This window comes from Amphiura filiformis, chromosome 5 (genome assembly GCF_039555335.1).
Source record: "Amphiura filiformis chromosome 5, Afil_fr2py, whole genome shotgun sequence".
NCBI lineage: Eukaryota > Metazoa > Echinodermata > Ophiuroidea > Amphilepidida > Amphiuridae > Amphiura > Amphiura filiformis.
Genome location: NC_092632.1, coordinates 48,213,738 through 48,237,662, shown reverse-complemented (window position 1 = coordinate 48,237,662; position 23,925 = coordinate 48,213,738). Strand labels below are relative to the sequence as shown.

At 38.4% G+C, this 23,925-nt stretch overlaps 1 protein-coding gene across 1 annotated transcript; it reads right to left on the bottom strand.

Annotated features, from left to right (window-relative positions):
* Nucleotides 1–3,108: 3,108 nt before the first annotated feature.
* On the bottom strand, nt 3,109–19,857 carry LOC140151890 (uncharacterized). The gene is made up of 5 exons (XM_072174208.1): nt 19,734–19,857; nt 16,542–16,847; nt 14,486–14,755; nt 13,626–13,728; nt 3,109–3,499 (listed from the first exon to the last, which is right to left on the bottom strand). Exons 1-5 carry the CDS (start codon nt 19,795–19,797, stop codon nt 3,415–3,417), a joined length of 828 nt encoding a protein of 275 aa, XP_072030309.1. The 5' UTR covers nt 19,798–19,857; the 3' UTR covers nt 3,109–3,414.
* Between the last annotated feature and the right edge of the window lie 4,068 nt (nt 19,858–23,925).

The following is a 23,925-nucleotide window of genomic DNA, read 5'->3' as shown; positions in this document are numbered from 1 at the left end:
TGCGCCCAACTGCGTGCATGCCATTCTATATCAATACATGGTGTTATGAGTCTTATTTTTTCCACCTTATATAAACCGAACAAATTTTAGTTCAAAAGAAAAAAAGTCACTTTCTTGTGAATTTGAAATACAAATTTGTCTTATTCCTATAGATTCTTTGACTTTTTTACCAAAAAATAACATTTTAGTTATGTTTTAATTTTAATGCGCCCCATGCTTGATATTAAGAATAGTATTATTCACAATCGAGTAAAGAAACAGTGTGAATTGATGCACACGAACAGCACCTGCATCTGTAACAGACCTGGAATGATATGCACTGGTAAATCATGCTACATGTCATAATAATTACTGCATTGATTCAAAATTGCTGTGTTGTCCTACAAATACAACAATTAGGCATAAGTTGGGACACAGTCTACATTGCCACATAAAAATAAATGTTATTTATGCTATTTATATACAAATCAAAGTTAATTTTATTTCTTTCATTGAATACATATAAAAGCAATAAAATTTGTGACAAATTATTTGCTATTGTCTCTGATTTGAATTAAGAAATTGTGACAATAGTGCAGGTGCGGATCCAGAGGGGGGGGGGCGGAGGGGGCGTGCGCCCCCCATAAAAATAGCAAAAGTAGGAAATTGGGCGCACGCTTCCGTAAAAACGGGAAAAGGGAAAGGAGAGAAAGACTGGAGAGAAGGAGAAAAAGAGAAGAGAAAAGCGAGAAAGCAAGAAGTTGCCCTTTTCTTTATGCTTTAGATACCCGGAAGTTTATGTTAACTTTATATATAACGAAAGGGGAATGGGCCGTCATGGTCATTTCACAAATTTTTCGCTCTTTCAAACTCAAATTTTACACAATAATAGTGTCAAAATCGTCCACCAAATGGCTTCAATTGGACCTTCCTTTTGCAAAAATTTCCAACTTATGAGGGGGGAACATCCCCCTCAGACACCCCCTAACGTATGTATAAAGAAGTTGCCCTTTTTTTTATGCTTTAGATACCCGGAAGTTTATGTTAACTTTATATATAACGAAAGGGGAATGGGCCGTCATGGTCATTTCACAAATTTTCCGCTCTTTCAAACTCAAATTTTACACAAAAATAGTGTCAAAATCGTCCACCAAATGGCTTCAATTGGACCTTCCTTTTGCAAAAATTTCCAACTTATGAGGGGGGGAAACATCCCCCTCAGACACCCCCTCGCGTATGTATAAAGAAGTTGCCCTTTTCTTTGTGCTTTAGATACTTGGAAGTTTATGTTAACTTTATGACGAATGGGGAATGGGCCGTCATGGTCATTTCACAAATTTTCCGCTCTTTCAATCTCAAATTTTACACAATAATAGTGTCAAAATCGTCCACCAAATGGCTTCAATTGGACCTTCCTTTTGCAAAAATTTCCAACTTATGAGGGGGGAACATCCCCCCTCAGACACCCCCCTGCGTATGTATAAAGAAGTTGCCCTTTTCTTTATGCTTTAGATACTCGAACTTTATGTTAACTTTATGACGAATGGGGAATGGGCCGTCATGGTCATTTCACAAATTTTCCGCTCTTTCAAACTCAAATTTTACACAATAATAGTGTCAAAATGGTCCACCAAATGGCTTCAATTAGGTCTTCATTTTCCAAAAGTTTCTCACTTATGAGGGGGGCACATCCCCCCTCAGACAACCCCCTGCGTCGCGCATACGCGACGCGATGACCGCTTCGCGGTCATATGGTTCGTCGCCTTCTAGCAATCTTGTGTATTTTGCGCCCCCCGTATTTTTCTCTCTCTGGATCCGCGGCTGCAGTGCATAGCTTATATGCAGATAAACTATAGACCACTGTCAGAATTAGCCTTGTCCAAGCTTCTTCATAGGCATTTGACTGAACCCAATGACCATTCATAGATTTTAAACAACCAATGACCAGACTGAGTCTATATGATAACGGGTAGGCTCATAACAGGCTTATAGACTGAACCCAAGTTCAGTCTTTCAACATAATTATGCACATGGTCACTGGGAGAGGAAATCGTAGAACCTTGGACAAGGCTACATAATAATAAAAATTACTCTTTATATAGATGTTCACTCTTCCACTCATCATGGTAGTGACTACATTTTTTTTCATGCATTACTCTTACATTGTAATTCAGAAGTTCAATATTCGCCGTAGAAGTGATGATGTAACAGGATTAACAACCATAGCAAATTAGCAATAGGTTAAAACAATTTCGGAATTCTGAATATGTCGCACTGCACTAGTACGTTCACACAGTGCCTCTGTATTGAAACATAGATGTCAAAACAGAAATAAAGACCTGGATGGTAATTCTGTAGCATATTCATATGCTGATTACTCGCACCTGTAAGATTAATATCTTTGAAAAGAGCGGTATTGTATTCAATCTATGATTGCAGACATACACAAGTGACAAGTGCAACCTGCTTGTAGTGCAGTGCGACATATTGAATAACTTTGTTTTAACCTCTTGCTATAATTTGGTTCACCTCAAGTTTGGTAGTGACGTGAATGCTTTTTCGCGGTTGTGCCGCAAGCGTGCCGACAAACCGCCCCTTTACACGTGCGTGTACACTCAGTGTGTTTAACTTAACGCTCGTGATGCGATACTGTGGCGAGCGAAATATGCACATATGTCACTACCGAACTTGAAGTGAACCAAATGATATGATAGTTAATCTTGTAACATCATCACTTCTGCAGTGAATACCAGTAAGATATGCATCTCCTGTTTGCACTCTGTTGTAAAAAATCCACTAAAGTTTACAGCATGGCCCTAATGTGGTAAAAGGGGGTATCTTCTATTTACATCATAAACACTTTACTTCCTTTAGCCATAGTTCAGGTTAACTTTTGTAATTGACCTTGCATGAAAAAAGGAAACATACAATTTACAAAGATATTAAAATGGAAATGTTACTGTCTTTCATCATACATTGATTAACTGTGATTAACATTGATTAATTGCTCATTAGCAAAAGAAAATATTGTAATTGTCTTTAGAAATTACATCCTTTTACCAAATAAGGGTCATTGAAAAAGTTGGAACAAACCTATGGCAAAAGAACTATCATGTTAGTGAGTGAGTAAAGTAATATTGCCCACTAATATAAAATAGTGATGGACTTCATTTACAAATCTAACCTGTGCAGTGCAACATGCATCTTATAGTAGACTACAATTGGTTGTGCATTGTTTCACCAATTCAAGTGTGATTGTTCTACTATAGTTCATTTGGTATCCTCAAGACAGTGACATCAGTGGGTGGTCCAGTGTGTGTGATTGTAAAAGCCCGCAATTGACTCGAAGAACTGGCATGTTTACACACGTGATAAAAGGCAATGACGACCAAGTACTGACATCACTCTCTTGAGGGAGCCAAATGGACTATAAGACTAGTAATCAAAATCAAAGTCATATCCCCCTCCTTCCTCTCCACCACTTGCTTTGTTTTTGCCATCACCATCTTCAGCGTTGCCCCTGAAAGAGGTAAACAAATTCTGCACATCAGATTTTTAACAGTAATTCCTGGAAGAGGTGTGTTCTACGCATACTTGGTAATAGTGGGATATGGACTTAGTGGGATAGTGGACCTATTGGGACATGGCCAAAGTGGGACATGACCCTAGTGGGAATGAGCTATATGGGACATGAACTAAGTGGGACATGGTCTAAGTGGGACATGTCTGGACCTAGTGGGAGTTAGACCAGAATGGGATTGAGCTAAGTGGGATTGGATCAAATGGGAAGTGAGAATTGCCCAAAACAACAATGACTGTCCACCACAAATGGGCTGTAAATGTCTGCATTTTTGCTTTTTGAAATATTGAACAGGCAAATTCTCAAAATAAGCTTTACAATGATATATTACCTGTCCTTATTGCTTAATTGCGTAAAAAATCAATAAATGCACTGGGAATTTCTTTGTTTTCTGTTTGTTATATTGAAACGGAGAGCCAAAATGCGATTTCAGATTTTTGGCCTGTTTTTAAGCTTACCTCCCGTGTGTTGTCAATGGCCGAATTTAGCTCTTGTCAAATTCATATTTAGAGAAAAGTCACGATGCTCACGTGTTCGTGGTAGTTTTTGATCGTTATTATACATTTAAAAATGATTGCATGGCTCTGCACAAGGTATATTTTTGTAAATATTTGGATTTGTTTACCTGTCGATCGTCAGTTTTTGCCGTGGGTTGAAATTACGGCAGAGAAATTTGTCATGTCGTACGTGCGAATTTGGCTTCAAAATTTCACTATTCTGCTAGAAGTTGTACAGAGATCTTATAATATTGTGTAAATAATTTTGTCAGGAACAAAATAAGGTATTACATATCGTCTACGAGTAAATATTGAGGACAAAATTCAGGTTTTTCATGTGTTGTTTCAAAGAATTTTAGATTTGTCATTTTGAAATTCCCCGGCCAGCAATCGTCTGAACGTAAACAAGTGTTTCCTAAAATTGTAAATTTCCTTAAAACGACTTTTGTTGATCAAACTTTGGATTATTTAAGATGTAATTATTTAAGGATGTAGAATTTTAAGATATTTTTGAGTATTTTTATGTTTTACATGGTCAAAAAGGGGGTCATCTGTTTGATTCCTGATTTAAAAACACTAGCAGTTCTAGTTATTAAATTTCGTCATGTTCAAAATCTTTTCGAAAGTGAGCGCCTGACGCGGAGTGACTGCGCGATATCCATAGTAACGGAGCTTACGCGTTGACCGCAGCCGCCAACAGGGTTCCATGAACGCGTTCAGGAGAGTATAAAAGGCCGTGCACGCACGCAAATTAATCAGATTGCTTGGTGGACAATAGTCCACCCAAACCTTCACTCAGTTTGAAGGTAAGCACTGCCAACCAAAGCAAATCGCCCTACTCTGGAGCTCAGATTGAGCTAGGGGCAGCTTAGCTACCACAATAGTGGCACTGGCAACACCAGGGTGGTTATGCACTCGGTGATTTGGCCTAGCGCCTGTGCCTAATTTGGGGCAAGTGACTTGCCACACACATGCACAAGTCCAATGGAAATTATGCACTGTATTTTGTGTGCATTCATTGTTGCATAGCAAGTTCGTATTATTTTGGTGTACAGGCATGGATACTCTGCAGTATAGGCCTACTAGGCCTTGGCCTAGCCTACGACTATGTCATGTGATGAGAGATTCTGTTGATTAAATTGTATTTTTATGCTTCTCGATTATTCAAGCAGATAGTATATGTACTTTTCGGCAGCATTTATTGGTAATTTATTTGGATTTAAAAGAGAGAAATAAGGAAATATCGTCATGATCATCAACAGAGATTGTGTATTTACCAGTGTTTACTTGTATTTATGAATTGTGATGTGATAAGACAAATATGAAAGCAAAATAACAATACATGATATAACAAAAGAAGCAAATATAAAACAGAATTGTCAAGTGTCATTTTACCTGTTACTTCTCCTTTCATGCATCACTGATTCCACATATCTTGGGGAGAATTCTAGTCTTTGATACTACGCTACCACTTGTATGTTTAGAAGGCTAGTCTTCTTCATCAGTCGTTTACAAAAGTATTAGGGGCAAGCTCGGTCCCGTTACAACTGGTGTCTGGCGGTAGGATAAATCAAAATTTAAAACAAATTTTGACTCACGATTTATTATGGCAGCGACTGAAGATAGTGTTGATACTTCTCCAACCGATACCAGCTCAGAAATATTAGCTGGTGATGAATTTAATGATCATGAAAGTGATGAGTCAGTGAGAAGTAGGCCTAAACTTTCTAGCAATGACACTCAGCCTGGAGTAAAAATAAAGCCTCAAACTTACAATGGGACCACTTCCTGGACAGACTATTTGATACAATTCGAAATTGTTGCTGAATGGAATAAATGGAATGATTATACCAAAGCCATTTGTTTAGCAACTAGTCTAAGAGGTGTTGCTCAGAGTGTATTGGGATATTTGGATTCGACTGAACGGCATGATTACCACTCACTTGTGGCCTGTTTGAACCTGAGGTTTGGAACCGAAATTCAGGAAGAGCTATTCTGGGTGAAACTCAATAACAGAGTAAGGCACCCAAAAGAGTCATTGCCTGACCTAGCTCACAACATCCGAAGGTTAGTCAAACTAGCTTTACCAACAATACCAAGTCCTTTCTCACAGGAGATAGCAAAGAAATACTTCATAAGTGCTATCAGAGAAAGCGAGTTACGGTTAAACATCCTGCGTGCAAAACCTGTTACTTTTGATGATGCAATTAAGTTTGCAGTGGAAACTGAAGCTTTTTACAAAGCTGAAAAGTACAGGAAGCATCAAAATGATGCTAATGCAGATGGAATTGCTGAAGGGCAATTTATAGACGTGGAAAAGAAGACTGGGCGATCATCCAGAAAGAACCGGAAGTCTCCCTCATCATCCCGCATGCTCCCTTAACTGGGAAAGACTGTGATGGTCTACCCTGCCAAATGGCATGCTCAAGCAGTTTCAAGAAGAGAGGGAGAAAGACACGAAAGTCTCCATCATCTAGAAGACGAGCCAGGAGACGATTAGCTGTAAGGAGACAGTTAACTGGTGGTCAGGACACTCCCTTGATAAATGGGGAAGACTGCCAACTAGCAGGTACCCCAAGTGATCAGACAGTGTTAGTTGACCGTAAAGGCGTAGGTGAATGGAATTCATCTGGCCAATACGCCGACACTCTGAGAAAGTTGTCATCTCAGATGAGTCTTTGGAAGAGGTCAGCTATGCTACTTGATGACGGTCATGATGGTATAGGCACACGATCAGGCCTATGCACCAACTCATTGGCACCAGGAGACTTGCCATCATCAGAATGAGTCTGGAAGAGTGACCAGTTATCATGCACACAGGCAGTGATAATGTCTGATTGTAAATATAATTTGTAAATAGCTTTAAGGAAGATTCAAGGAGATGAAAGTTATCTTGATTATGGGATAATGATATGCGGAAAAGCCCTCGCCGTATAGTCACTGATCCTTGTGGTGTATGAAGTCCGGAAAAGAGCTCACCGACGTCTTGCACTGCCTGCTCACAGCTCCTTGCCGCTAAAATATGAAATTACTGTTTTATGAAGATGAAGTCAGGTATAGGCCTTGCCGACATCATCATCATATAAACGTGTTTCATAGCGGATTGTCTACTTTACCTGTAGACCCTGTATATAAAAATTGCTTTCATTATTATTGTTATTATGTAATCATAATAACTCGACTCTGAGAGGAACAGCCTCCAATAAAAAAAAACTTCATGAATGAAATTTTATTTCAGCCAAAACGTGATTAGAAGTTTGATATGACTTTACTGACTGCAGCGGTATTGACATGACAATCTTTTGATCAAGTTTTGTCTCTGGGAAATTCTTGTTCTTTTAAAAAGAGCAATATTCTGGATTTCTTAATTTAGATAAAGTGAAAGACACATCACTTAATTTCGACACAACTATTCTTACAATCATTTGGAATGATGGATGCATGGAGATATACCATAAAAAATGGACAGTGTTGACTGTCGGGCACTCATGTTGTTTTACATGAGATTTCATGCCTTAATTCTGAATTGAATGTCAGATATTGCAGATTACGAAGACAGATGAAGAAAAACAAAATGGAGACGGAGATAGCTACAGTTAAATAACAGACATCGACTTGAAGCCTACAATAAGGGTTGCTTCATTGAAGCCATTCGATCTGTAATGCTATCTACTGAAGATAGCTAAGTTTAAATCAGATACTCGGCATGTGCTCTTAAGAAGATTAACGAATGAAAATCAACTAGATCTCATCTTATTTCTTTCTGATACTGTTGAGGCATCACCACGGGCCGGTTATGCAGATCTTATGATTTTGGAACTCTGGTTGGTGCGACGGTGACTCACTGATTGCAGTCATGATGTTTTCAGAGAAATGTCAGGCTATGTAGGCCCATCGGCAACAGAAAATCAAGTTTCGCTCTTGGGTGGATTACCAACTGAGAAAGTCTTCAAGGACTTTTTAGAATTCAGGTGCAAGAGTGAATGGCAAAAGTGATATTTGACTAGTCAATGGTTATTCTTTACCAGGTCAAATGTTTTATTGGATGATGTATGGTTCCTTTACACCTTGCATATAATTGATGTAAGGGCGGCGCAGTCAACATTTCCTCTCATGATCGACGGTGAACCAATCTGGCAGTTTCTCATGAGAGTTGCGAAAGAGGTATGATAATGTAGATTCTCAGATGTTGAAGATATCGAACTGAAGACAAGGTCCATCAGAAAAAAAAAAGGACGCTGAGGAATATAGAACTTTTATAATATCTGAACTTAAATATTGATCATTAATTTATGGCAAAAATGTAAAATGTTAAACTGATGTTTTGGGTAACCTGATGCAGAGACAGAGAATTCTTCTTTTATGTCAGCTTTCTATAGTCCAGATTAAAACTAGTATTGTTCATTTGAAAATGAAATTGATGGAAATGTGCACCAAGGTGAATTAAATGGTTCTTGTAAATTAATATTTTATTGGTGAAGAAGAGTATGCATAAAAACCAGATGCTGAAACGATTTATGCCAGAGATGCTGTGAAAGATTTGTATAAAACTTGTAAACCTAAGGGACCGTTCATAAATACTTTGGTGGGGGGGGCTGGGCACTTGGAAATTTTTGAGGCAAAACTTTTTTGACCCCCCCTCCAGAGAACCTAAAACTTTTTTGGCCCCCCTCTTTAGACATACAAAACTTTATTGACCCCTCCCCCTTTCCAAGAGGTTAAAAACAGTCTGGGGAGGGGGGGGGGCTACTCCATTTTGCAAACTCAGTCACAATTATAGGCCTACATGTACATATTTGTTCATACATTTATTTATAATAGGCCTGTTTCCTAAAAACATGAAAGTTGAAGGTGTTTTTCACATGCTGTGACTTGTATGAAGTTAAATTTCAATTTATGCATTCTAATTTTTTGAAAATTATGGTTCATTCTTAACCAATAATTAAATAAATAAAAGTAACACAAATAATTATGGGAAATTGACAGTGGCATAGCTAGGGCTTGTGGCACCCAGGGCTAATGATAGGTGTCGCTCCCGATTCTTGAAATAATTATTGCGGCCTGAGCACAAATAGGGCCTACCACTAATTAATTTTGGTTATAATGAAGTTGAATATTGGTCTTAAATTGATCTTTCAAATGAATTTGTCCTGAAATGCACGCGAAAAATTTAACTTTCATCGCTTAGAGGGGCGCAGAATCGATGCTGAATTGGTCAATTTGGCGCCCCCAAAGAGTGGCGCCCAGGGCACATGCCCCCACCTGCCCCGTAAATACATGCCCCCACCTGCCCCGTCGCTATGCCACTGGAAATTGAGAGCAACATCTGGGCACATACTCAAGATATTTAATACTTAAGACTTGTTTATCAGGGGCGTAGCCAGCTTCCTTGGTCAGGGGGACAAAATGTAAATTTTCGGGGCAAAAACAAAAAAAAAATGCTGGTTGCATCATTTTGACCCGGTATTATGGATACATACATATACCCTTTTCTTATAGCGACTGTAGAATACATGTAAAGTCTTTGATATTCCAAAAAGGCTTTAATGGGATACCGGCAATGAGCGCGCGTAGCGCGCCCCAAAATGTATTTTACACTATTTTGGCCCATAATCGGGGTAAAAAAGGGCTTTATTTTTACATATGTGCGCATAGCGCGCAAAAAAATTGTATGCTCTTGTTCTTTTGGTATTTTTTTGTTTAAAACTTTTTTGACCCCCCTCCTTTAGTAACAAAAACTTTTTGGTCCCCCCCTTTGTGCAACTCAAAACTTTTTGTGTCCCCCACACTTTGCCCAGTCCCCCCACCAAAGTATTTATGAACGGTCCCTAATAATATAATTTGCATGTGAACCAGAGCTGTATATAAAATGGAGTTGCTTTTATAATGTATAGTTGTAAATTTGCCGAATAGCCAATCAATTTTGAAAAACTTTTGAGGTCACGAGGTCACGACCATGTTATTGTCAGCCTGTCACCAAACAATGATTGAGTGAATTTACCGTTGTTACTGCTAAAGTTTTGTGAAAGAAAATGCTCTGATTTTTTTTTTTTTCCTTAATGTAGTTAAATAATTATATGCATGTTACATTTCGGGACGAAATAGTCTCGAAGAGGGGGTAGTGAAACGGAGAGCCAAAATGCGATTTCAGATTTTTGGCCTGTTTTTAAGCTTACCTCTCCATGCATGGTCATCAATTAGAACATGTCAACTACATCAAATACCTCGGTCTTACTGTATCTCATGATCTCCGCTGGGATAAGCATGTTGATCGTGTGGTGGCTAAGGCAAATAACACCCTGAACTTCCTTCGTCGCAATCTGAATGTCAACAACCCCAAAGTCAAAGCCCAAGCCTTCAAGTCGCTAGTCCGTCCTCTGCTAGAGTATAGTTGCTCTGTCTGGGACCCTCATACTGATCATCTCACCAAAAAACTTGAGATGGTCCAGCGACGTGCAGCAAGATTTACATTAAGCAAATATCGTCGCACCGACAGCGTAACTGCAATGCTCAAAACTCTATCATGGCCTACTCTGGCAGAAAGAAGACGGAATGCAAGACTCTCAATGTTCTACAAAATTCATCACGACCATGTTGCTGTTGATCCCAGTCAGTTTGTCACATTCAAAACCTCACCACACCAACGCGCTCTGAAAACACACTCGCTACACACATACCACACTCCCGTACTGATTATCACCGAACCAGCTTCTTTCCTCGCACTATCCGGGAGTGGAATCTTCTACCAGAAACAGTCATCAAAGCACCTTCACCAGCAGCATTTAAAGAAGCCCTAAACAAGTTAGACTAGTTAGTCCGCCGCACACACTCCGTGTCTGAGCCTTCATCAATGAAGTTGACACTATTTCGGAAGAAGAAGAAGAAGAAGTCTTACCTCCTGTGTGTTGTCAATGTCCGAATTTTAGCTCTTGTCAAATTCATATTTAGAGAAAAGTCCACGATGCTCACGTGTTCGTGGTAGTTTTTGATCGTTATTATACATTTAAAAATGATTGCATGGCTCTGCACAAGGTATATTTTTGTAAATATTTGGATTTGTTTACCTGTCGATCATCAGTTTTTGCCGTGGGTTGAAATTACGGCAGAGAAATTTGTCATGTCGTACGTGCGAATTTGGCTTCAAAATTTCACTATTCTGCTAGAAGTTGTACAGAGATCTTATAATATTGTGTAAATAATTTTGTCAGGAACAAAATAAGGTATTACATACCGTCTCTGACGAGTAAATATTGAGGACAAAATTCAGGTTTTTCATGTGTTGTTTCAAAGAATTTTAGATTTGTCATTTTGAAATTCCCCGGCCAGCAATCGTCTGAACGTAAACAAGTGTTTCCTAAAAATTGTAAATTTCCTTAAAAACGACTTTTGTTGATCAAACTTTGGATTATTTAAGATGTAATTATTTAAGGATGTAGAATTTTAAGATATTTTTGAGTATTTTTATGTTTTACATGGTCAAAAAGGGGGTCATCTGTTTGATTCCTGATTTAAAAACACTAGCAGTTCTAGTTATTAAATTTCGTCATGTTCAAAATCTTTTCGAAAGTGAGCGCCTGACGCGGAGTGACTGCGCGATATCCATAGTAACGGAGCTTACGCTTTGAATGCAGCCGCCAAAGGGTTCCATGAACGCGTTCAGGAGAGTATAAAAGGCTGTGCACGACGCAAATTAATCAGATTGCTTGGTGGACAATAGTCCACCCAAACCTTCACTCAGTTTGAAGGTAAGCACTGCCAACCAAAGCAAATACGCCCTACTCTGGAGCTCAGATTGAGCTAGGGGCAGCTTGGCTACCACAATAGTGGCACTGGCAACACCAGGGTGGTTATGCACTCCGGTGATTTGGCCTAGCGCCTGTGCCTAATTTGGGGCAAGTGACTCACACACATGCACAAGTCCAATGGAAATTATGCACTGTATTTTGTGTGCATTCATTGTTGCATAGCAAGTTCGTATTATTTTGGTGTACAGGCATGGATACTCTGCAGTATAGGCCTACTAGGCCTTGGCCTAGCCTACGACTATGTCATGTGATGAGAGATTCTGTTGATTAAATTGTATTTTTATGCTTCTCGATTATTCAAGCAGATAGTATATGTACTTTTCGGCAGCATTTATTGGTAATTTATTTGGATTTAAAAGAGAGAAATAAGGAAATATCGTCATGATCATCAACAGAGATTGTGTATTTACCAGTGTTTACTTGTATTTATGAATTGTGATGTGATAAGACAAATATGAAAGCAAAATAACAATACATGATATAACAAAAGAAGCAAATATAAAACAGAATTGTCAAGTGTCATTTTTACCTGTTACTTCTCCTTTCATGCATCACTGATTCCACATATCTTGGGGAGAATTCTAGTCTTTGATACTACGCTACCACTTGTATGTTTAGAAGGCTAGTCTTCTTCTTCATCAGTCGTTTACAAAAGTATTAGGGGCAAGCTCGGTCCCGTTACAATATTCAATGGACTATATCTCGGAACTTGTTCTGTTGACATTTATGGCCCCTTTGTGGTGGAGATGGTCACATTTAGTGTTTTGAAATTGGAGTAGACTGACACCATGTTGAAATTGTTCTTGATTCAACAAACCAGGTATCAAGATAACATTTTATAATTGTTCAAACTTCATTGGTATGATTTGGATTTGAAGTCTTGGGTGATGTGACTGAGACACTTGCATAATAATAAATCTTCATTCTCAATAAGGAATTCTGTTTTGCCAATGTTCTATAGAGGTAATTGTGCAATATTTGAAAAAATTATTAACATCTATTAGCATTGCATTGTATTGCACTGAATATGTGGATCCTTGTTTTCTCTACCAGAAGTCAGTTTGACTGAAATTCCTTCCCACAATACAATATGTGGGTTGTAAGTAACAGCGTGTCCCAATAGTACACCACAGGTGTGATCAGCAGAGCATACACCATACAGTATGCTACATGTTGTTCCAGGATACGCAATGATGGGGTACTTTCAGTCAAACCGACTTCTGGCAGAGAAACCCAGGATCCATGTATTGCATTACATTTTGTATCAACTTCTAGATGAGATGTGAAGCAATCATGCAGTGTCAGATGTGATTTAATCATTTGTTAGATACTACCAAAATGGTCCAAACCATATGTGTACATCCATATCTAAAGGATGCACTTGTTGGCTGCTACATGTGTCTTTTTTTTACTTAATAGCTAGGAATAAATATCAGACTCGTCTCCAGTGGATATTACTTCAAATCATCCCGGTTAGTGTTCTTTGTATTTTTAAACCATGTGACTTGGGGATGATTTATAGTGACCTCCACTTGTGATGAATCTGGTATTTATTCTGGCTATTATTGTAAAAAGAAATGCATGAAGAGACACCCAAGTGCATCCTTTTGATATGGATGTGCATACATATCTCAAACTAATCAATTTGAGAGAAATTTCAGCACAATGCATTTATCCTGTGCATAAAAATTATTTAGACATGTCTCAATTGAATATGGTCAGACTAATTTTGCTTGATCACATCACAAATTTGTATACACTTACTTTTTACATCGAACTACGCAGATAATAACAATAATGATTATAAGTATGATTGCCGCAGCTGCACCACCACCTCCAGCAGCTTTTTCATTTACCTCTTTTTTTACTGAAAAACAAAACAAAAACAGAATGTACTGAAAGTAAAAGTTCAAAAAAATTTAATTTCCTAGATATTTCTTGTTTTTGAAAATTAACACACACAAAAAATCTTACTTCAGATGTCCAAAAAAAATATGCATAAAAAATGTTGACGTCACAGCTGGATTTGTCAAGTATTTTCCATTGTAACGTATCTTTCTTTCATGTTTAGGCCAACAAATAAGCAGCTATGAGGCCCAGAAACTTTCCATGATTCCAGGGGTAAGACCAACTTAAGTGTATACAAGGTATTGTTGGTCGAAGCAGCCATTATCTGAATCAATATATTATTGAAAAATAACACTTTGGTGTTTTGCAAAAGTTCATTCTACAAATCATATGCTTTGAAAACTTGCTTAATTTATTGTTGTTAATGAGTTATGTATGTTTTACAAAAGTGTTGTTGTTTCAGCCCTTTTTACAACATAACTCAAGAACCACATGACCTACAAAAGTATATCTGTGATATTTGAATTATTCACGCTCGTTATGAATTGAGCAATGCAATTTTTGCGAAAGCTCACTACCATTCACAAAATGCTGTGAACTACTTTTTTTTCTGCTGCTTTGACCAACAATACATCGTATAACCTTAAATGTGTCCTTACAAGACTCAAATTTACTGCTAGACATCATGTTAAGCAAGAACTGTGTTAAACTTGCCTGCCACTCAATTGCCAATGTGCAAGACACAAATTCAAGCCCTGTTAGAAATTCATACTCACCAGTAAAGTGCCATATACTTTCAGCAACAATAGTGCCTTCTCGTGATTGTAAATTACATCTGTACGTTCCCTGGTCTCTCACTTCAGCGCTAGCAATGACCAAGTTCTTCTTTTCATCCAAGTATTTTCTGTCTGATTCTAATGTCACATATTTCCAAGTATTTTGTTTATCTTCGTAAGTAAACCACTGTGCTTTAAAGCCTTCTTGTCCTGCATCAACGTGACATGGCACTTTAATTTTATCACCTGCTTTGAAGATCTTTGTCTTACCTTGGTGAGGTAAATGAGAGATATGACAAAAAGAAAAGAAATACAAGTACTTTTCAAAACAAGTCAACACTCAACAGTGGTAGAGTACAAAGGCTGGACCCTTTTAAAACAATGGGAAAATGGACATAAAATTTGATAAGTGGAAAAAAAATGTTTAAAGAACTGTCTGTACTTTAAGGGGGTACTACACCCCTCGATAAATTTGTGTCTATTTTTGCATTTTTCTCAAAAACTAATAACACAGTGGTAACAATAGTTATGTTTATATACCTCATATAAAGATTCCTGTCATCTGATTGGTTGAAAGTGCAGTCATTGAATTAACTATGCTCCCAAAATGAACTATGGACCGGTCCATGGAAATGAACTATGGACCGGTCACGTGCGTCACGATCAAACTGCGCGTTTTCCCAGCGTAAATGATATTACGCACGCGTTAATGTTTTCATGCGCTATAGTTACGCAGAAAGCACAGATTGTAATCTGTGTGCCGTTCGCATTGAAACTATTAATTTCTTTTCCCAAAATCGATGCTTTTAACCAAACAGATGACAAGAATCTTAAGATTTGGATATAAAACAAATATTGACTGCTTTTTATTAGGGCATGGTTAAAATTATAGGCCCGTGGTGATCTCAAAACCATGACTATGCCCTCGGCTCGCCTCGGGCATAGTCATGGTTTTGAGATCACCTTGGGCCTATAATTTAACCATGCCCCTCATAGCAGTCAATATTTGTATAATATTATAGGGCAAGGAATCCAATTACTACACTGGAATTTCAGTGACCCAAGACAAGCGGTTCGTTATTTATGATAAAAAGTGATCTCAAAGTGATCTCAAAACCATGAATATGCCCCTCGGCTACGCCTCGGGGCATAGTCATGGTTTTGAGATCACCTTGGGCCTATAATTTTAACCATGCCCCTCATAGCAGTCAATATTTGTATAATATTATAGGGGCAAGGAATCCAATTACTACACTGGAATTTCAGTGACCCAAGACAAGCGGTTCGTTATTTATGATAAAAAATTAGGTACCGCTAGGATGTACCTCATTTCCGATCATATATACTACACCGCTTGTCTTGAGTCACTGAAATTTCAGTGTAGTAATTGGGATCCTTGTCCCAATAATCTACATAACTTTTGTTACCAGCGTGTTATTATTTTTTGAGAAAAATGCAAAAATAGTCACAAATTTACCACAGGGGTGTAGTACCCCTTTAATAGGTTTAAATATTTGTTCACTAGTATGTTCAATATGGATTGAATTTACCATAGGATAGGACATCTTCATTCATTAAAATTCTAATTACAGCTTGGTGTCCACTTTCCTTTAAATTTTAAATTGTTTAAAAGGATCCCTCCTTTCTTAACCAACCACTGTTGGCTTGTTTTGGGACTCTAAAACTTTGTTTTCAGCAACAACAAAACGATTTTCACCAAATGTCAAAAAGCGTGTTTGGGGCAATGCAATTTATCATGCACCAATATTTTCTACAACTCAACATCAGACAGAATTGGGAACTGACACCCTTCTTTCTTTGTCTGGAATTAAAACAAAACATTCTGGATTCAAATAATTTCTCCCTCTCTCCCCCTCTGTTCATCCCTTCTTCCCTCTCATTCTCCCCCCCCCTTCTCTTTCTTTCCTCTTGCATCTCCCTTTCTCTCTTTTCTTCTTCTCCCCCTCTCTCTCTCTCTCTCTCTCTCTCTCCCTATCTTGAGACTCTCTCTCTCTCTCTCCCCCTCCTATTCTCTCAGAGCTTCTCAGAGACTTACCACACTCTGGCACTATGCATCCTTCTTTTTCGGTGCATGAACTCCTGGATGTGTCACAAGGTGTATAAGTTCTTGTACGGTAACTGTCTGCTCCACATGTCTTGGAGCATTCTGACCATGGTCCTTTTTGAACTCCTCCTCCCACTGATCCTCCTCCTCCTCCTCCATATCCACGTTGCCCTCCTCCATATCCAGGTTGCTGCATCCCACCATATCCCATAGGCATACCCATCGGCTGAGGTACCATCACTGCTGGTTGTGGGGCCATCATCATTGGTTGAGGCATCACCTGATACCCATATTGAGCTGCAAATGGTAAGATTCTTTTTCTTCAGATTGTGAAATAGATAAAATATTGACTCCAGTCCAAGTATTTGGTTCAAAGTGCTTTCATATTTTCAAGCTTATTATTTATTTTGTGCCTTGAACAGTAAAAAAGCAAGAGTCCATCACCTGTGTTATTACAAACAAATGGACAGCATCACTTTTCAGTCTTCTCTGTTTGGAGTTATTATTTTTGTTGTCTTTTTAAATTTGAAAATACCCAATTGACTTCCCATCCCCAGTTTTAGTACAAACTGTTTGGAAGTTATTAAATATTTTGTGTTTGGTTTTTAAAAAAAACACCAGAATATCATAACAAAAAGTATAACTTGTTGTAAGCATTTAAAAACGCCCATCTGTGTTTGGCAGCATATTCAGATCCACATGATTTCACTGATAACATTAATTTATGGGGAAGGGATAGTTATTGAAGTACTCCTGACAAGGACACAAAACATCAAGGATCAATAAAATGAAGGGTACCTTGAATGTGGGAACAATTGGAAAGAAAAAGAGCAAGGTACATTAACTTGACGTGGGGAAATAAATTAAATACGGTCTAGACGGTACATAGAGGGGGACAAAAAGTAACATAATGTAGGCATAAAAGTAGGTAAAGTTTGATAGCCAAAAATTACCAGTTCCAAGGACCACAGAAGTAGTGTTAAACCTGCAAAAACAACAAGGACCAACGGGAATACAAGTGCACTAGAACAAGTGATGAAATTCACTGTGCACATAACCAGACAGATTGAACCAAACAACCCATGTAGGCACAAAAACAGGCAAAGTTTGATGGCCAAAAATTGCCAATTCTGGAGCCCACAGAAGTGTCAGGAAAACAGTACAAAAGTACACTGGAAGACTGTGGAAGTGATGAAAATCACTGTATACATAGTCATAAGCAGACAAACAAAACCACACAGACAACAGGGACTGTCTTTTGGAATTTGCAGGAGAGCATTAAATAGCTCTTCTAGAGCCTTCAAGAAGAGCTGTTTAGAACATTTACAATAAAATGTAAGGAGAGAATGGTCAAATAAGGAAAGCTAAAAATCACTCTCCTATTTAAGGAGAGCAGCAGAGAGGGATTGCTCTCGCTCTCCTCAAAAGGCAGTCCCTGAGACAACAAGAAATGTTATATTAACACATACTTACCCTATTTTGCCGAATGGAACATACCTAAATCCTTATCCTTTATAGTTAGTACTATAACTGGTGATAAAATGTTGATATTTTTACAATTTTAGGAAAATGGGCCAAAAACATTTTTTTACAATTGCACAGGGCCGGAAATTCGCAACCAAGTGAGAGAATCCATTTGGATTCTCCCTGTAGAATGTTACAAGAATCCATGGATTCTCGCCATATAACTTTGTATGATAAATTGAAATATTTACGAGAATCCATTTAGATTCTTTCAATTTTGTTGACGAGAATCTTTGCGAGAATGGATTCTCGGATTCTCGCCAAATTTCTGACCCTGTTGCAGTCACAAAATTCAAAGACTTACATTGACAGTTAGAACTAACTAAAGGATAGGATTTATAGCTATTTCATTTGGCAAAACAGAATAAAAATGTTTTAATCCAAAATATTTATAGTAAGAATTCCAATTGAATGAACGCAGCTTTTTACAGCTGCACTCGATCCAACCGCGATCGTATATTGCGTATTTCAAACTATAACGCGAACGCACGACCTTGGATACAATGCTATCCAATCACGAGTGCGTTGGCATGGTTGATTCACTTTAGGCGTTACTCACGCACAGTCGCACACGCTGGCGTACATCGCGCAGTGTACGCAAAAATTCGTCACGCTATTGAAAGCTGCGTTCATTCAATTGGAATTCCCACTATAGTGCTGTATTTATCTGGTATCGGGAGTGGATATAGTGTGTGCCTGTCAAAGGCGGATTCACAGGGAGCCAGAGCCGCCCCTCCCCCCTGTCTCTATGAAAAAAGGAAAAATAAGTTTGATAGATATCGCCTTTGGAGAAATTTCCATCTCAGAGGGTACACCCTTGCCCCCCGCCAATAAAGCCAAATTTGCTGTATATCTTTCATGAGTGTCACCAGTTCATAGACTGGGCGTAGATAGGGTGTATGGCCCATTTTCAAGGATGCATCTCACACTCAATGACCCTTTTGAGGGGTTGTCACCTATTGACCGCTCTTGAAAGTAATTTTAAACCAAAAACCCATGTTTCCACCAATCTAATAATGACCACCAATTTTGAGGCAAATCTAAGCCCTTTTCACCTAAATTTTAAAAATAGGCCTACAGCAACAGTCTAACATTTTAATTACACCTTCAACCTCACATTTGAAACTAACATTTGTGACACGATATGGTCCATGGGGGCCAAAGGCGGCAAAAGGCAAAAATATGGAGTAAAAAATGATACAATACATAAGAAAATACACATCACAAAACCTCGTCACTTTAGAAGTATGCTAGCTAGACCTTTTGTGTTTTCAGTATTTTGATAGCCTAATGTTACTACAAAGACGTAATAATTACAGTAACTCAATTTTCAAAAATGCCTCCTTTGGCCCCCATGGAGCAGATCGTGTCACATTTTTGATCCAATTTTTAACACTACCATTCAATGACTACCAGACATAGTCATAGGCCTACTCTTTTTCTCCACCAAGAAATCTGTTGAGTGTTAGCCCCCCCCCCAGTTTCATCTTCTGGTCCTACCCCACCATGATGTATTTGCCAAAAACATAAAATCAACAAAAATTGCCATTTATAGCATCATAAAAATCACCAGTCTTGAAAAGGTATCAAATCAACTGTCACACGTTTTAACGTGGTTAAAACCATGTATTCTTGTTCTGAGACTCATTCAGTGCTTACCTTCAATTGGCCATGCTGACAGAATAATTGAGATTGTGAGTACTAATATGCAGCACCAAAGCATGACACCAATCTAGTGAATAGTATGTATGACGAAGTACAATAATTTACTGCTCATAGAACTCTTAAACATCATGAATGGAGTTTTTTTAAATATATTTTTGCCAATGATATTTTGTTGTGGCAAACCGTTTTCTTGAGCTAGCCCAAAGATCAAAAACATTTTTAACCCGAACCGAACGCGACTATCTGAGGTTTTTGCGTGGAAGCAGTCACACGATCGCGGACGCGCACATGTGTCGATGTTTGTACCGGGTTACTCGTTCACAAAATATAATACATACATTAAAATGATAGTGTTTCTGTGTCTTCTTGAAACGCTGATTCTTTATATATTTTTATTTTCAATATGTATAAGAATAATTAATAGAGTTTTTGTCAAAAATACCTGCTATTTTATCTTCATACAAAACATGAGTTTTAATGTGTTTGAAAGAGGCGAGGTCAGCAGCAGACGACAAAAAAATATTTTACTTCCGGTGCGGTCAGTAAAAGGAAGACGGAAAAGATGCGTCAAATTTGACGTTTTTACAGTTAATTAAAAACAAATATTACATTTTTGAAATATTTGGAACAGGTCGTTACATCTGTATACGTAACATTTGCTGACTCATCGCTTGTGACACTGTCTCAATATTGGAAAATGTAGACAGAGAGACTGAGTGGTGGACAATAAACCTGTCAACTCAGTCATGCGCCACTGCATGCAGGTTGGTAAGCTTAAAAAATAAGGATGACAAGCGCTGCATAATATGAAGACTTCATTATGGACCTGAAACCTCATTACTGCTAAATTATTGGTATAAATTATATAAAAGTATACATAATTGTATTGCTTTATTTTGAGGAGAAAGGTGCACGTACGTGCACCTGTTTTGTACTTTGTTGGCCACTATTTTTTAGACTTGCTGACTATAGCCAAAATAATAAATTAGGGGTTCATTCATATATTTTCATGACTAAACGATTATAGTCATGAAAATATATAAAGCCCTCGGGCATAAACAATCGTTTAGTCATGAAAATATATGAATGAACCCCGTTCATACATAGGTAACATTCTGCGTGCTATTATTTTCCTCCACAACTGAAAAATATCGTCATTTTAGACTAAAAACTACCAATTTCTTATCCTTTTTAAAAGTTTTTCCATTGCTAATTGTAAGAAAACGCTTACTTGCTCAGTCCACCATGTTTGACGCTGCCAACATGGCGTACATCATTCGCGCTTTGCGTAAATACATGTAGCTCGCGAGCATATGCGAGTATATCCTACTCGCGAGCGTTCATCGGTTCTGACGCGGCTTGTTTACGACCAGAAAGCAGGGCATAAACGTTGTTTATGCCCGCCTATCGACCAATCACATATGCTGTTATATAACGCGTATACATGTATGAATTCTCGATCATGAGAGCCTACTTGGGTACGCACAGTTATTTGCGCCGAGCGTACTACGCAAAGACCGGCGCTTATGGCGCAAACACAGCTTTTGAGAATTGACCAATCACACGGTCGTTGCTAGGCAAGGTCAAGGTTCGGTCATGCAGGTTGCGCGATCGTGTTATTCTATGAAAAGTACGCTGACGCAGAAGGTACATCCTCTCATGATCGAGAATTTGTTATTTTGGCTATAAGTTGATGTCATGTGTAAGTTACCAGTCAAGCAGTTAACTAGTAACATGTAAAAGTTACCTGCCCAACAAAAAATTTGCCAGCCCGACATGAGCTTAGTTCTTTCTTGCTCGTGGAGTTGTGCCGGTCCTGGTTTTTCTTCTGGCCCAACTTTCATCCATCTTTGGAGACTTTGCTTCAATTCAGTGCGCTTAACTTTTTCCTCAGCCTACTTGTCTTGTCTTGTCTTGTCTTGGATTGTTGATATTGATTGTGGCAGGGTGTTCCAGTCAATTAGGGTTCGTGGAACAAATGAGTATTTCAGTTCTTGTTGCAAGATATAGGGATGTAGTTGTTTGTGGTTGATGTATTCCGTGAGTTCCTTTTGACCGGGCGCAGGAGTGTTCGCACTGGAATGGCGAGGTGACCTGCGACTGCTTGCTGGAAAATTGTCAGAAGATCCGTCTTTCTTCTTATTTGAAGAGACTCCCAATTCAGTTTGTTTTTAATTGCTGTGATGCTGCTTTTTCTTTCATATTTCCCACTGACGAATCTGGCTGCTCTATTCTGAATTGCTTCAAGTTGATTTATACCTTGTTTTGTGAAGGGATCCCATACGGGAGAGCAGTAATCCAGAATTGGGCGAACCAGAGTTTTGTATGACATTTCTTTGATTTGACTTGGGCATGAGTATAAGTTTCTGCGAATGAACCCCAGAGTTCTGTTAGCTTTAGCGGCTATTTTGTTGATGTGTGAGTTCCAGGTGAGGTCATGTGTAAAATCTACCCCTAGATATATGTGTGAGATTCGGCTTCTTGAAGCACTATGTTGTTAAGTGTGTACGAGTGTTTGATCTTGCATGTGTAATATGTAGCACGAAACACTTTTTTGCATTAAACTCCATCTGCCACTTGTCTTGCCAGACTGTAAGGGTATCCAAATCCTTCTGAAGTCTGCCAGCATCATCAGATCCGGCTATGGTTGAATACAATATACAGTCATCGGCAAACAAGCGCACATTTGTGTTGATGCCATCGGGTAAGTCGTTGATAAAAGTAAAAATCAAGCGGACCAGTCACAGTTCCCTGTGGTACACTAGATTCTACGCTCACCCATTCGGAGAATTCTCCATCTATGACAACCCGCTGTTTATGCGTTTTGTGAGAAAAGAAGATATCCAGTTGTGGATGGAACCCCTGATTCCATAGCGGTCTAATTTCAAAAGGAGTCTTTGATGTGGGACCTTGTCAAAGGCTTTTGTGAAGTCCATGACTATGAGATCTATTTGGTGTCTCTGGTCCAGTTCTTTGGCAATATCTTGAACGGTGGAGAGGAGTTGTGTTTCACACGAGTGGCCTTTCCTAAAGCCGTGCTGTTGGCTACATATTATATTGTGTGAGTCCAGGTGTTGCATAATGTTGGAATGTAATACATGTTCCATAACCTTAGCCTACTACAAACTGAGGTTAGGTTCACTGATCGGTAATTAGCTGGATCAGTCCGATCCCCCTTTTTAAAAATAGGGGTTATATTGGCTATAAGGCTAAGGATATCAAGACCAAATCTTCTAACATCATTAAGATTTATTTCAAAAGTCAGATGGTAAAAATACCCCCGCACGTAATTTTTGCTTGCCCTCCACAGGAAAATGATATGGGCTAGGGATCTGAAACTTGTGGGGTTTTCTAATTAGACAATGATAACTGCACACCATCTATTTTGAGGTCATTGTGGGAAATTGGAGGTTTTGTTTTGGGCCAAGGTATTTCTCCAGGCCGGTACCGCGCGGAAAACAAAAAACCGACAATTTCACACAATGAACTCAAAATAGATGGTTCAAAGTTATTATTGTCATTCATTACCATCGTAGCTGATATTTTGAACTAATCAAAAATGCATTTAATGTTATTTTATGCCATAAAAGGCTATTAAATATAAAAAGTTTAAGTTATTGTTATAATTAACCTACCCTACAAAAAAATTGAACTTGACATTAGCGCTGACAGGCGACAACAAGAGCTACCAATCACAGAAGCATGATGGTTTGCATTTGTGTTGCCATAACGCTTAGCGTATACATGCATGCAGAAGTCATTGTAGCGCGTATCTGTGATGAACACCATGTTCCAGGATTCATTGTGAGTTATTAATGACCGTGCAATAAATGTACAGTCAGGCAATCGAATCTTTGATTGGATCGCACTTGCTGTGCATTAATGAGGTTACGAATGGCTGTTGGTATATCATTTTAGTGAAATTTAAAGAAATTCTGAGAGGGTAGCGGCAGGAAACCAGTAGGCCGACTGGCCAAGGAAAAAGTTAATTGACATGGAATGACCCAATGTCTTTTGCAGATGACGTTAAAAATAGTACGGTCGGTAAAAATTAATCAGTGTTGATTAACCTTGAACCAAATGACAGGAATCATTGTATGACCACTGAGTTACCGTATAGGCCTATATATAAAAGTTCAGTCTAAAGTATATGTTTTTTAATCCTTTTCTTTATTTTATTCAATTT

Coding starts and splice junctions, on each gene's coding strand:
- LOC140151890 (XM_072174208.1), bottom strand. CDS start 19,797: ATGCTTTGGTGCTGCATATTAGTACTCACAATCTCAATTATTCTGTCA. Junction 13,729..14,485: donor AAGTATATGGCACTTTACTG/GTGAGTATGAAT, acceptor TTTGTTTTTCAG/TAAAAAAAGAGGTAAATGAA. Junction 3,500..13,625: donor TGCGTAGTTCGATGTAAAAA/GTAAGTGTATAC, acceptor TACCTCTTTCAG/GGGCAACGCTGAAGATGGTG.